Genomic DNA, 15,127 nt, shown 5'->3' on the forward strand with positions numbered 1-15,127 from the left:
CCCACTTCTCAAGGCATGGTTTTGATTTTATGCCAACTCTGTGCTTTCTCATGTGTCATTAATATCACCAGAAATGTCTTTTTTTCCCCCCTGTTGTCACATTTATTTTTGAAAAAAAAAATTTATCACGTTCGTAACATTTGAGATCTAGCCTTTTATAACACATTTATAAGAACACAATACAGCATTTTAAACTATGGGCAGAGTCTCATTCATTCTATGTGGACATAATCCTTTGAGGTCCTGATGTTATACAGGAGTCTCCTATTATAAGCTCACTCGGGGCAGGCCCCGGGATATAGCTCCTGTCCTCTGCGTAACACTCTGTCAAAACAGGGGCTCAAGGGATTCGGAGCTCAATAAAAACCCTCAGGCCAAGGGTAGCTCTGACAGTCACCTTCCAGGGCTCCCGGTTCCTGCAAATATGCGGATGCTTTCTTTTTATATCAGTTCTGTGATACTTTAATACATCTTCCAAAAATGTAACCTTTACTTGTCTTAGTCGAGACAATTATTCAGGTTGTCCAATCTACCACAGTCGCACTGAAGTTGGATTTCTTCTTTTATTCCTTCCTTTCACAACGTTTTGTTGGGGGTTCTCCAGTGTGCAAGACACTGTTCCAGGTTGCAGAAATACAGAGAAAAATACCACATGGTCTCTGATCGCATGGTGCCCACCGTGTACCATGGGAGACAGACACATAGCCCATGAATTGTGACGTAAGGGATGCTCTGCTTTTTTTAGATGAGGAAATAAACGAAGAGAACTAACACTAATTGAGCACGCTAACTAGATACTTTATGTGCATTGACAAATGGGCCTTGGAAAATAAGGCGTATTATTCCCATTTGCATATGAAAGTCCATAAACTTCCCAAGGTTATGGGATTAGCATACAGTGGTCCTGGGTCCTAGAACTGCTTCACTCTAAAGCCTAATGTGGAAATGTGGTCATTCGGTTGCTGTTTTCATGTGATGGAATCAGAAAGGAGTGAGGAATTATGTCCCTGGAGAGCAGGGAAGAGGAGGATGGACTGAAGTAAGGGAGACCTCAGAAGAAGTGACTTTTAAAAAAATTTTTTTTTCTTTAATGTTTATTATTTGAAAAAGAGACAGAGAGCATGCAGGGGAGGGGCAGAGAGAGAGGGAGACACAGAATCGGAAGCAGGCTCCAGGCTCTGAGCTGTCAGCACAGAGCCCGACCCGGGGCTCGAACCCACAGACCGCGAGATCACGACCTGAGCTGAAGTCAGCCGCCTAACTGACCGAGCCACCCAGGCGTCCCAAGAAGTGACTTTTAAGACAGATCTTGAAGGATGCCTAGGACATCAGGAGGTAGAGAATTAGGTAGAGAATTCCGGACAGAGATTGGGCAAAATTACAGGGGCATTTAAACACGTGACTTGGGAAATACAGAATAGAGTATGCAGGGATGTGGCCAACTAGTCCAAAGGCAGATTTTAAGGGGCCCTGAGTCGATCTCGTGATCACTGTGTTTTTATTCTTCTCCTAACTGAATTGTAACACGTGAATGTCAGTGGTTTGCCATGGTTTATTGGGCTGGAGCGGACATCTGTTTTGTCTGCTATCTTCTTTTTCTCCCCGGTAACAGCCCTTTCCTTTTGTTTGGGAAATCCTTCAATCTGAGTTACTCAGTTTTGGTAGAAGTGACTCTGCCCCCAGCTCCAGGGGTGAGTTTATGGCACAGGCTGGGCCAACCACAGCATCGTAGCTCCCATTCGTGATGGCTGGATCAGTGATGACGTGTGACCCAATCGGAGCCAGTAAACCCAGATCTGGGCCTTTTCTCCTAATGGCTGAGAACGTTACAATTTCTAGTGTTCCCCTGGGGTTCCCAAGAGGATAGGGTATAAGCCCGTTAATGCTAGAAGCCATCTCGCCTCCGGAAGGGTAGGATTTGTCTGAAAATGGAGCCATGCCAGACGGGGAAAAGCCAAGAGGAGAAGAAGTAATATTGAGTCTTTGTATTCTATCTGCGGACGCGGATCCCGCCATGGCCAGACTTTCCTCAAAGTGAGCCTTTTTTTTTTTTGCTTAACACAATATGATGTGATCATTGTTACCTATAATCAAGAGTCTTGACTAACATGAAGTAAAACACAACCTAAATAAAGTCAGCTAATGATATCATACTGTGTCAATTATTTTGGCCCACAAAAAACAACAGGAGCTGGCAGACACACAAAGAAAGTATTTGCTGAGCACCTATCATGTGACATACGGTCAGATCTGGCCCTGACAAAACCCCTGTGAGGTCCACAGTATGAGCCCTTTTTATGCATGAAGCAACACTGCAGGAATATGAAGTTATTTCTTACATAGCCAGTAAGATTTGAACTCTGGTCTCCTTCTACATCCAGTGCTCTTTCCATGATCTGCATACCCGTGTCACTAGGGCGAGTTACCCGGTACATAACAGATGTTCAGTATTTATAAACTAATCTACAATCGTGGGCACGCACAACTTTAGAATCATGTGGTGACGGTGAAGAGAACCAGGAAGAACACAACTTACCGTGGCTTAAGGAGTGTCTGGCCAGCTTTGGGTCATGGGGGCGGGGCTTTGTCTGGACAGCCATGATTCTCCCAGTGTCCTGTTTCCTGGGCAGCGGGCTCCTGCTGCCTCCTTGGACCTTCATCACCTTGTTTCTTCCCAGCATCCCTCCAGAGGCAGCCCCCTAAATGCACGCAACAGGGAGAGTGCTGCTGAATTCGGATTTACCTGCTCTGTGTTTCACTGACTTGTGCTGTTCATTCATTCACTTCTCACGGATGGCAATGATCTCTTATGGTACTGAACGCAGTCTCCCTAGACTAAGTTTCACAAGGATGCATACGATGTCTTTGGCTCGCCTCTGAATGGTCACCGAAGGCCCGGCACGGAGGCAGCCCCCACCCCCACCTGGAGGCAACCAGCATGAAACACAGCACTGACAAAGCAGGCTCTTCCTATATTTAATCTCACCTCATCCCCATGACACCCCATTAGGAAAATACTAGTCCATGCGATAAAGAGTTTAGAAGGGTTAAATAACTGACCTCTGGTCTCACAGCTAGTACTCGACCAGGGCAGGGCTTGAGCTCACAGCCCCGTTCTCTTGACCACCAAGGGATGCTGTGTTCCTTCGGCCTGACATTTCATCTTCCCACCTGCCATTTTTCTGTTCCTCCTCACTTCCTTTCACCCCTCCTCCCTCCAGGGTTTGTCAGACACCAACGCTGAGTTCTGGTGATTGATACAACGGGCAGGGTGGCCTCTACAGTGATCACGGAGACGATGCACAGGAACAATTAAGGTACCATGGGGCCAGCGCTATTTACAGTTGTATTGTTCACTGAGACGGAAGCAGAGGAGGGGAGGTCAGTTCTCTAGGCTGGAGACAGGGTGGGGGAAGACTTCCAAAGCAGGTCTTATTAAAGGGTATTTTAAAATGTAAGTAAGAGATCGACTGAGGGGATAAAAGAAGACCCGATGCACAAATCAGCATGAGCAAAGCCACGGGGGTCTGGTCAAGGGTTAGTGTCCTCAGACCAGAGGATGGAGGCTGACGCTGAGGGCGGAGTGGAAGGAAGAGGGGAAAAAAGAGATGTGAAAGATGGGGACAGAATGAGGCTGAGTGATGCAGGGTCTTGTGGGCGAGGCCGCCTGTGGGCTCCACTGAGCCTCGGGCAGCAACCCGAGCGGATGTGCATTTCAGAAAGATCTGGATGGATTACCAGGAAGAGGCCCTGGAAGGACCAAGGGGAATTACAGCATTTCTGGCCATCTGTCAGACGACAGTGGGAGAGGAGATTATGGTCCTTCCGGTCCTTCCAGCTGCAAGTGGGCGGGAGGCTTGACCAGGACAATAACCTCTGAGAGTAACTGGGAAAAAGCTGACGAATTTAACAGATACAAAGGATGGGGTCTCCCCAGGTCTTGGTGGGACGTGGGCAAACTCGAAGGCCAGTACAAGGAGGGGCATTCTTTTAAGTCACACAGCCAAGAATGAAGCTTTTAATGGGAGAAAATGACAAGGAAGAAAGTCAGTTTCACACACGTGCCTTCCTTCGTGGAACTTCGTGGAACTGCCTTCCTTCGCTGTGGCCCCTAATAAAGTGGGGCAGGGCTCCCCTCGGGCTGTCCTTGGGAATGCTTCCGAGGAGGCTCAGTTTGAGCCACCGATTATGTTTTTACTGACTTACCATTTACATCTGACCCCGAACACCACTGCTACTCCACCCACCACGTTTATGTAATGGAATCCAAATACTTTTGATTCCCAAACTCAAATCCACTCTCGGAAAGCAGGAATATGTTCCTTTAGTGATGGTCTGACCCCATACCTGGCTCTCGTCAAACAGCCAGCACGGATGAAGAACAAATCCCTGCTTTTGCTCTTTCACGGTCGGTATCCCTAACCTTGTTCCCCTTATTGCCTTTTGCATGCTCCTGATTAACCCCTTCCTGACCTCGGCCTCCTCGCCCACTTACGGGCTTGCCCTCTCTCCGGCCTCATGTGCAATGCCGCTCCCCTAACTCTGGTCGCTGCCTTTCATAATTCGTGACTTATTTCTTCCTTGAATTATGCTGCTTTGTGACACCCTATAAACACACAACCCGGCCAGCCTGGGTCTCCAGGCCCACGACACCGACAAGCTGTTGGATTCATCCAAGCCCTGCAGATGGAACTGAAACGATCCGAGGTCATAAGGTAGGCACATCTCAAATAGGTTCTTAGAATGTTCTGAGCGGTACAACTGCCGAGGTGGCAGCAACTGTTGAGGCCTCTGACCACTCCAGCTGTTCTGAAGGGGACAGTGTCAAATAGATGCAGAGACACGCATATAGGCGATATTTGCAGACAAGTAAAAACTAACACCACCTTTCATTTTTATGGTAGCTTAGGGTTTACCAAGCACTTTTACATACATTACTTCTTTTTATCATCACTAGCGAGACAGAATCAGGATGGGGCTGAAGATGATAACTGGGTACAGATTATTTCTTTTTCTTTTCCACATGAGATGGCCTAGCTGAGAAAGGAAGTTGTTTTAGGCTGGAGTAGACGCCTGAAGGAGGCCCCTCCTCCAGGCTCCTTCTTTTGCAGGGCAGAGCACCCCAATGGCTGTCCCTTTATGTCTTGCCCCCAGGGCACTTGGCTGAATCCACACTAGTCCCAGCCCGTCTCCTAAGGCCTGCTTCAGGACTACTGAATGGGAAACCCAAGGCTAGAGCTCTGTGTTACGGTCACGTTCATTTCTTTGGTAAAACACCCAACACCCGCTGCGTCTTCTGACTCTGGGCAGCTGCTGTCACAGCCTCGGAAAGGTCCCTCCATGAACTGCTCCTATAACATGGCTGGACTGTTCTGTTGGCCCGGAACCCTAGAACACGGATACCTCGAAAAGACGGCTTGAATGTAGATCCCTTTCTGGTTTTCGAGGTTCCAATTCACACAGCTCCTTTTCCTTCTCTTTTTTACCTTCATCTTCATGTGTAGGGCTTAGAGGTGAAGAGATAGCAGGGAAAAAGTCAGGTTTAGAGTGTTTAGATCACAGTGTGCCCCCCCGCCCACTTTAATGAAATGAATGGAAAAAATGAATTTAAACAGACATCAATAATCCCTCTTCTCTCCCCACCTTCTTCTAAGATGAGGATCAGGTCACCCATTAGATCATCTCGTTGAGTTTCTATCTGCTCCAGTCAATGCCAGAACGAATCCCTGCTTCACATCTCCCTAGGAACTCGCCATTGACTATAGGATAAAATATAAGCCCATTGTGATCTTACCGCAACCTTTCTTTCCAACCTCATCTCCCTCTGCTCCTTCCCTCCACTTTTGCTCTAGACTCTCACATTCCCCAAACCTACCAGCCTAGTTCAAGCAGTTCTTCCTTTTATCTTTTTAAGTTTTTTTCTTTTTTTTGGCGGGGCTGGGGGGGAGTAGAGAGAGGATCCCAAGCAGGTTCCGTGAAGTCAACGCAGACCCTGACGCGGGGCTCGATCTCACGACTATGAGATCATGACCCGAACTGAAGTCTAGAGTCCGATGCTTAACCGACAGTCACCCAGGTGCCCTGCAAATCTCCCTTTTTATTTACTATTTCCCTTATCAGACATGCCTTCCACATCTTCTATTGCTGGAAAACATGGCGGCAATTTGTTCTCAATGTGTCTGAATTTCTCCGAATCTTACCTCCAAGAATCCTTTCCCGATTCTCCCAGTCCTACCTTCTTATCTGCTGCCCCAATAACGTGTCCTTCCATCTTGTACCTTAACCCATTGTCTATGGATCTGCCTCCAGTTCGTTCACTTTGCCTTGTAAACTAACAAGTTACAAGGAGGCAGAGCTCTGTGATTTCTGTATCCCAGCACTAGTGCCGTGTAATCCATGGCAGCAATAGCACAGTCCTGGCACAGAGTGGTACTTAGTATTCCCGAAGGAAATGAATGACCGCCGTGCACGAGAATACAGATGGCAGCTGCACCGGAGGGAGTGTAAGAGAGGCAGGGTGGATGGTGTCACAAAGAACCGGGACAGAGGACCAAGGGACAGAATGCTGGAGAACATCAACACCCATATGAGAACTTCTGCTTCTGGCATAGTGAAATAGATTTACAGCCACAATTATATGGAAGGCAGAAGGAGAGGAGCCCTCAAAGAAAATCAGAGAGGGGCCACCACGGGAGGAAAAGCACCAGAGAGAGCGCTGTTCTGAACGACAATGGCAAGAGTTTTAAGGAATTTCCTTCATGCATCTCATAACTGAGCACACACGCCCACCTTTAAGGCCATATGCTAGTTCTGTGATGATCAGGGGCTGTGAAGGAGGGCTGGGTTCTAATCTCCACCATCCCCCTTTCTGAAAGTCTAAGACTTACCTGTCTAAAAAATCAAATTGTATCATTTATAAATGAATGGTCACAGTGCCAATCTCCACGGTTACCATGAGAATGAAATGTGATAAAAATGTTGAAAGCCTAGCACTGTTCAGAGCACATAATGGGCCCTCAATAATTGTCGGTGTACTTTTCTTCATGGAAGCATTTGCTATGTCAGAAGTACCCGATTCTCATGTTCTCACCGCACACTGCTGGTATTTCTCCTAAAGCATTACCTGCCTTGTTGACATTATGTCCTTTGTAACCTATCTTCCTGTCCCTCAGGCCCTTGTCTGGTACTTTCTACACAACTGGACCTCCGTAAATGGTTATCAAATCCAATTCGATATTGTGACTTCTAGGGAGACCATAAGGAAATGGGGTATGTTATCCCTGCTTTGAAACTTGTAATTCCCCCCGATCTATAGTATAAAGTCTAAATCTGTGCCATCCAATAGTGACTACTATCCAGGTGTGGCTCTTGAGCACTTGAAATGTATCAGGTTCAAAATGAGCTGGAAGTATAAAACATATCTGGATCTTGAAGACTTGGCATGAATACAATACTATAAAATACCTCAGTATTGGTTACATGTTGAAAGAATATTTTGGTATACTGGGATCAATGAAATACATTAATTTCACCTGTTTCTTTTTACTTTTTAACATACGGCTACTAGAAAACTCTTAAATGACATCTGTGGTTTGCCTTATAGTTCCATCGGATGGGGCTGGTCTAAATGGCAAATAGCGTGGGCCCTCCTGGATCCCGCTCTGTACGTGCCCCTGGCTTCGTTCCTGCTGCTCCCACACTGCACCTTATGCTCGGGCCTGATCTTTGTTTGTGGATTCCTGGACCAGCCTCACTGCTGAACAGTATGTCTTTGCTCCTACTTTTCCTTGGGCCTGGAACATACATTCCGACATTTTCACCTGGCCAATTCCTACAGGTCTTTCAAGAATAAACTCAACTGTCAACTCTTCAAGAAAGGGGGCCCAGAGCCTCATCTCTGGGCTTCTATAACCTCTTAGCAGTGATTATATTATATTGCAAAGTCCTACTTATGTGGTCATCTGCCTCCAAACAGCTCCTGACCCCCAGCCATTCTGGCCTCCACTCCCATCTTGAACCAAAGGCAGAGAATATATTCTATTCATTTTTGTACTTCAGAATCTAGCAGCATCTGAACAGAGGTAAAGCTCAATAAACAGTGAACGAATCACTCGACATGTGCTTACCAAGTGCCCAGCACCCTGCTAGAGGGTAATTATGGGGACCATGAATTGAGGCAGGCAGGCCAGAACTCAAGGAGAAACATGAAACGGGCTTCCCCTATGATCCATTGCTTGCATTCGTATCCTCGGTCAGAAAATTTTGATACTTCTCCAGAGTTCACTGACCATGTTTACCCTAATGTATTAAAAATAACTCCAGGGGAAGAGTGACAGACTCTGAAGAGGTGGGTAAGAGGCCGGTAATGCCTTTGCCAAGACCGTGCTCTGAACCTACCAGTAAAAGAGGTTTTAGCAATACCAAGAACAAGACAACATGGGCCCTCCTCACAAGGAGCTCTGACGGGAAGGAGGTAGAGGAGAGTGAGGATGAACTGGCATGTTAGCAAATAAATGACATACAGCGATGTCAGCGCCAACTTGTGACCTTACAGGGAAGGGGCTGGGTACTTCTCTCTGAAGGAGGGGAATTGGGAAGGCTTCTTACAGGAAGGGGGTCTGGTGGTCAATGTTTGCCAGATCATCAAGTTGGGGAGTAAAGGCACAGAGACTCAAAACAGCACGCTGGATCTTGGAAACTAAGGTCTTGGGGAGTCACGTGATCGTTTTATGCCTATTTGTGTGACTCCCACAATCCAGGAGCCCCTGAGGGTAGTGGTCATATCGCACCACTGCTGCAGTCCCCGCAGTTACAAAGTGACTGGCTAGTGACGTGGGGGTCTCAGTAAGTGTTTGCTGATGAGTTTGGCGTGGGCTAGAACAAGGCAGGAGGCAAAGGCCGGGCAGGAGCCCTGAGCACCTTCTCTGTACCAGGCACCTTGCAGGGCACGAGGGAGGCTGAACCAGGCCAGTTTGCCCAGCTGGTCATTGAGGAAAACTAGTTCAGTCATCAAAGGGTCAGTGGTTGGATAAATGTTTTTCCATTTGAAGGTAAAACTCACCTAAATTCTCCACGGAGACCACTCTTCCAAGGCTGAAAGTAAAGAGGAAACTGGTCATTTTCATAAATCAATCCAAACCATGCCTTTGTTGTTTGGCTACAGCCCATTAGAGACTTGAGCAAAAGATGAGGTGAGGCCCGAGGACAGAGCAAAGGCAGACACAGACAACAGAAATTTCCAGGAACCATGAGAGGAAAACAAGCACCCCCAAAGCTACGGCACACGCCAGAAGAAATGTGTAATTTGCTTAGAAGAACTCATTGTCCTCTGCATGCTTTTCCAGGAAGGCCTCTGTAGAGGAACGACTTTCTGGTCACTTGAGGAAATATGTGCTTGGGATATTGGGGCAATGTTTCAGTGGGCAGAAGTGGTAAATGAATATGTAAGCCATGCTGGGGACTCTCCCTTGCTGGTCGTGCCCCACCTTGATCCAAAGTCAGCTCTCATATGATCTAGATTTGGCTCTGTTAAAATTATGTCCCAGTGACCACAACAGAGCTCCTCGTTTATTCAGTCGTCACACAGATCTGATTCATTCATTATTCTGAATCTAGACAAGAATACTGAAGCAAACAGAAAATATCTAAGCCTCGAAAATGCTGCCACCAAGACCAGCCTCACAGCTCATTTACCCTCCTTTGAGGGTAACCCCACAAGCCTTCATTCGGGGACTACTGGTTTTTATTTTCCATAGAATTCTAACAAACTGGATGGCAGCACAGTTAAAATAACACGTCAGACGGACCTCTGCTGCGTTACTCACAGGTTGTTTTCTCTCTCTGAGCCTTGAGTTCTCACCTGGGAAATGAAGCAGAGATACTACCTCGGCGGGGAACACTGAGGATTAAGTGCTCCCACATTTGCACCAGTGCCTGACACACAGTAAGGACTCGGCACGTGCTTTTCCACGTGAAAGACTCCGTTCCAGACACAAAGGTATTGACAAAGAAATCTTAACTGTCCGACAGGAGACAGCAAACACCCTTGTGGTGGTCGGATGTGAAGGGATCTAGCTCCGAACACCTAACAAGGGCCCGAAAGCATTTCACCAAGAAGAGTGTGAACTAGGCCCACTCAGTCCATTATGTTCCAGAGGATTCCATGTCATCAAGATAAGGTGAAGTCAGATTCCACCCACCCAGTTAAGAATACTGAGATCAACAGGGGCGCCTGGGTGGCGCAGTGGGTTAAGCATCCGACTCTTGATCTTGGCTCACGGCACGATCTCACGGTTCATGAGTTCGAGCCCCACATCGGGCTCTGCACTGATGGTGTGGAGCCTGCCTGAGATTCTGTCTCTCCTTCTCTCTGGGCCTCTCCTGCTTGTGCTTTCTCTTCCTCTCCTGCCCTCCCTCCCTCCCCCCCACCTCTCAAAATAAATAAAAACGAATACTGAGTGAACACAATTCATGTCTCTAAGTTAAGACTTAAAAGTTAAAAATACTTTCAAGCTTTTAAAATTTTGAATCGATTTAGCTATTTATGGATTTCACCTGTGCAGAAAAGTTTATCATTTGGTGATGCTGCCAGATAACTGAAGCCAGTTTTTTTTTTTTTTGGTTTGTTTCTGGAAGCTTTTTAAAATCAGAATGGTTCTACCCTTGTTAATAAGAACAACAATCATTTATAGTTTTCTAGCTATAAAGCGTACCCACTAACGAACAGTCCTTTGCAGCAAGTGTAAGAAAGCAAGCAGAAAGATGTAAGATTTGACTAAATGAAACCAATAAGAAAAGAGTAAACTTTAACTGACCCACAACACGAAGTTAGCACCTACTGTGTGCCAGGCACTTACCTACTCTGAGTTCTCCCAGCGATGATGAACCCCCTTATTTACTGAGCATCTACTACAGAAGATATGGTAACCACAAGGCATATGCTTCCTGTCCGTACAGAGAATACACATTTTACACAGACATAACTGGGGCTCATGACTGCAACAGAAGCCAGCACTTACTATTAAACTGTTCACCTGAATTTACCTTATTCTCATTCCTATAATGACCCCAGATGCTGGTACTTCTTTTTTATTTTTAAAAAAATTTTTAATATGATTATTTAAATTTTTTTTTAATGTTTATTTATTTTTGAGAGACAGAAACAGAGTGTGAGCGGGGGAGGGGCAGAGAGAGAGAGAGAGAGAGAGAGAGAGAGAGAGAGAGAGAGAGAGAGAGAGAAAGACACAGAATCTGAAGAGGCTCCAGGCTCTGACCTGTCAGCACAGAGCCTGATGCAGGACTCAAACTCACAGACTGTGAGATCATGACCTGAGCCAAAGTCGGATGCTTCACCCACTGAGCCACCCAGGCACCCATGGGTACTTCTATTATCTCTATTTTACAGGTGAGGAAATGGAGGTTCAAGATCACACAGCCAGGGGCTGGGATTGAGGCCAGCAGTGATTCTGCCTGAACCCTAATCAAGCTGTTCCAAGGTGGCACCTACACTGTGCCCACGAGGAGCCAGAAAATGTGCCTTCAAAGGGCTGGTCATTCTCGTGAAAACACAGATATGCGCATTTGGCTTGTGCCACAGCAGTCCTCTCTCTGAAGGGACAGTTATTAAAGGCCGGTTGATGCTGGCCGCCATAGATAAGGGGCTTAGAATGGATTGGGACCAGATTCTCTCCCCCTTCCACATTTTCTATCTCTGTTATTACAGGCCTTAGGCTACAGAATCTTAACAGCTAGAGTCTTGGAAAACCCTCAGGAATCAGGGGAAAACCAAAAGCAAAGGCTTTTCTCCTTGCTCATAAAAACAAAATACTTTACAATCAATTCTGTATACCTGTTGTAGTTATAAAGTTGGTAAAAAGAGCAAACAATACCTTTCGCAGTTCTTCAATTTCGACTTCGTAAGTTGCTAAAATAAATACGAAAAACATTATATCAAAGGCAGTGTATTCACCCATTCCATACAGCACCCGGGATTCAAGCGATTACGCAAGACTGCAGAGCTCAGTTTTCTCAGCCTTCAGAACGCGGATCTGTGTGAGGCTTTGTCCACACGGTTTGGGAAACTCTCGGGTCACTGATCAGGGCTTTAATCCATGTGGGGATTTCCAGGATGGAATAGAGAGTCAGTGAAAACACTTGAAACAATTTTCAGTGTCCTGTTTTGGTTAACAGATGTGCACCCAAAGCTTAGGAGAGAGCACTGAAATTTCGTGGTAGCCATAAGAAGGGGAACTTGGAAGGGAAGGGAAAAAAGGACCCGCCCCTCCAAAAAAAAAAAAAAAAAAAAAAGCCTAAATCTAACTTCAACAAAATGAACTCCATAGCACAGTTATAAGTGTTTTACTCTATGACTGTTTTGTTTCCTTAGTATCTTTTTTTTTATTGTTTATTTTTGAGAGAGAGAGAGGGAGGGGAGGGAGGATGGATGGACACAGGCAGGGTAGGGGCAGAGAGAGAGGGAGACACAGAATCTGAAGCATGCTCCAGTCAGAGCAGAGCCCCATGCAGGGCTCCATCTCACTAACTATGAGATCACGACCTGAGCTGAAGTAGGACACTTAACTGATTGTGCCACCCAGGCAACCCTCCTTAGCACCTCTTGAAAAGAGGAGACTGGCCACCAGCTAAGGTTGGAATTCCTTTCGATTGTTTCCGAGAGTTCTGTGGAACGTATTGAGTGATGTGATCCCAACCTTAATGATTAGCAAACGCCAAGGAGTGGCAAGAATGTGGGTTCAGAGCCCAGCCCTGCCACTTGCCATCTATGGGACTGCAGACAAATTCCTTCATTTTCTTGAGTCTCAGTGTGCTCATTTGAGAAAGGTAGTCAATGGGAAACCTCCTTACACAGTTAATGGGGAGGTTAAAGGAGATGATGTAAGAAATGGAACATACTTAGCAGAGCACCGGACATTGTATAGAAAGTGATGGGATTTTTGATAAATTTGCTTATTTGAATTTTCTTTCTTGAAATGTCATCTATAAAAGTTTTTTCCTTCCTGCTAATGAATATATGGGCATAATAGGTAGGGCTCTCCCTGTTTTTCTTTTCTTTCTTGCTGCTAGGGTCCTAAAGGTTTTGTTTAAAAAACTGACCAAACAATATGTTGCATTTCTCAGCCATCATCATTCTACACAGGTAGTCCATTGATAAAAGAAATGAAATCCTAGGCTTTCTTTAGGGATTGCCTACAAGTGACTACTGAACAAAGACCTAAGATTCTCTATGTATGATTAATACTATGTGCTTCAACGTGAGTACCTGTACACTTTTACTTTTTACTGATTTGTGAATCAAAAGGTATTACACCTTGCTATTGCTTGCTTTAAAACCTTTGTTTAGCCATTAATACATTACAATCATATTTGCTTATGATGCAATTTACTCCATGCCCATTCCAAGTATGGCTTTTCCAATTTTAAAAATGATAAGTTCCCTCCCCTAACTTATTTACTATTTTTTGCTTTTCAAAGAATTAATAAATCACGATCTTCTTGCTTCTCGTTGCCACCTGGGGAGAGGGGAGATATTATTATCCTGTCTTAGAGATGGGGAAACCAAGGCTCAGAGGAATCTTACTTGCCAAGGCTAGGACACAAAAGTACACACGGAATAAATGATGCGTTCATAACCTGACAATGCTCTTTAACAAAGTGGAGGTGCCCTGATGATAAGTTTTGCCATCACAACTTGCTCCTAAGGTAGGAATATAAAGGACAAAGGACTGTACCCCGAGGGGTTAGGAAGGGACTAGGACATAACAGGAAGATGCAGCCTACAGCACTGGAGCCCTCTCTCTCCACTGAAGATCTTTATCCCAGCTGGGGAAAAAGGAACCTATCAGAAGATGGTCTTTGGCACCCTCCAACGGCCCGTACCATAACATGACCACAGCCTTTGGCTTTTTCTCCACGTGCTAACTCTCTGTGTGGCCTTGGAAAACCAGGAGGTGAGAGCACTATTACTAGTATACAGAAACAAGAAGCAGCAGTGGCTAATAGTTTTTACACTTACAGATAGCAGGCACTAAGCTAACTGTGTTAATGCGTGATTTCACTTAATTCGTACAGTGATCACCAGTGATACATTTCACTAATGAGGAAGCAGATGCCCAGAGAGTGACATTACTTTCCCAAGGTCATTCAGTTAGCAAATGGCCTTCAAACTTCCTTCCAGCCATGATTCATTCATTTAAATCGAATAGCACCCACAATGATGGGTAGAACTCTTATTAATGTTATCCTCAAGGGTTTCTAGTACTCCTCAGGAAGCACAGTCTGAATGGCTGGTCTAAATGACCTCTGAGGACAATTCTGCAGAGCTTCTAGAAAAGCTTAAACCCTGCTTACCCCAGTTCTATACAAAAGGGCAAAGCCTCAGAAAGGCTTGGAGCTATGTGTTGAGCTATGCAACCCAGAGGGGATGGTCTTGTAACATCTTGTTAGTCTAAGTATTTATCTTCCTTGAGAAACTGTAAATGTTATGAAATTTTCTGATTTTATTGTGTCCATTGCTAGGATATAGAAATAGGATTTTTTTAATGTCCATTTTGTATCCCGTAACCTTATTGAATTCATTTACCAGTTCTAAGAATTTTTTTTTTTGGGGGGGGGGAAATTCCTTGGGATTTTCTACCTAGACAATCCTGTGATCTGCAAATAAGGACAGTTTAATTCTTTGATTTGTATACCATTCATTTCCTTTTCTTGACTTATTGCATTGGCTAGAACTTCTAGCAAATGTTGAATAGGTGCAGTTAAGAGTGGACATCCTTGCCTTGTTGCCAATCTCAGGGGGAAAGTATTCAGTACCTCTCCATTAAGCATCATGTTAGCTGTAGGCTTTTTTGCAAATGCTTTTTTTCAAGTTGAGGAAGTTCCTCTCTATTCTTGTTTTTCTGAGGAAAAAGTTATCATAATGGGTGTTGAATCAGTCAAATGCTTTTTTTGCACAGATTGAGATGATTGTGATTTTTCTTCTTTAGGCTGTCAATAAGGATTTCATTGATTAATTTTTGAATATTGAACCAGCTTTATCCCTGAAATAAACAACATTTGATTATGGTATAATTCTACTTTATATCTTGCTGAATTCTATTTTCTAATATTT

General features: G+C 45.1%; 1 protein-coding gene across 1 annotated transcript in view; it reads right to left on the bottom strand.

Annotated features, from left to right (window-relative positions):
- FYB2 (FYN binding protein 2) overlaps nt 1-15,127 on the bottom strand; it is a 125,732-nt gene that overhangs the window by 32,205 nt on the left and 78,400 nt on the right. Inside the window, 4 exon segments of the mRNA XM_027059078.2 lie at nt 2,537-2,699; nt 5,404-5,506; nt 9,062-9,093; nt 11,889-11,923. Coding sequence (XP_026914879.2) covers nt 2,537-2,699; nt 5,404-5,506; nt 9,062-9,093; nt 11,889-11,923 — 333 coding nt within the window.

This window comes from Acinonyx jubatus, chromosome C1 (genome assembly GCF_027475565.1).
Source record: "Acinonyx jubatus isolate Ajub_Pintada_27869175 chromosome C1, VMU_Ajub_asm_v1.0, whole genome shotgun sequence".
Lineage (NCBI taxonomy): Eukaryota > Metazoa > Chordata > Mammalia > Carnivora > Felidae > Acinonyx > Acinonyx jubatus.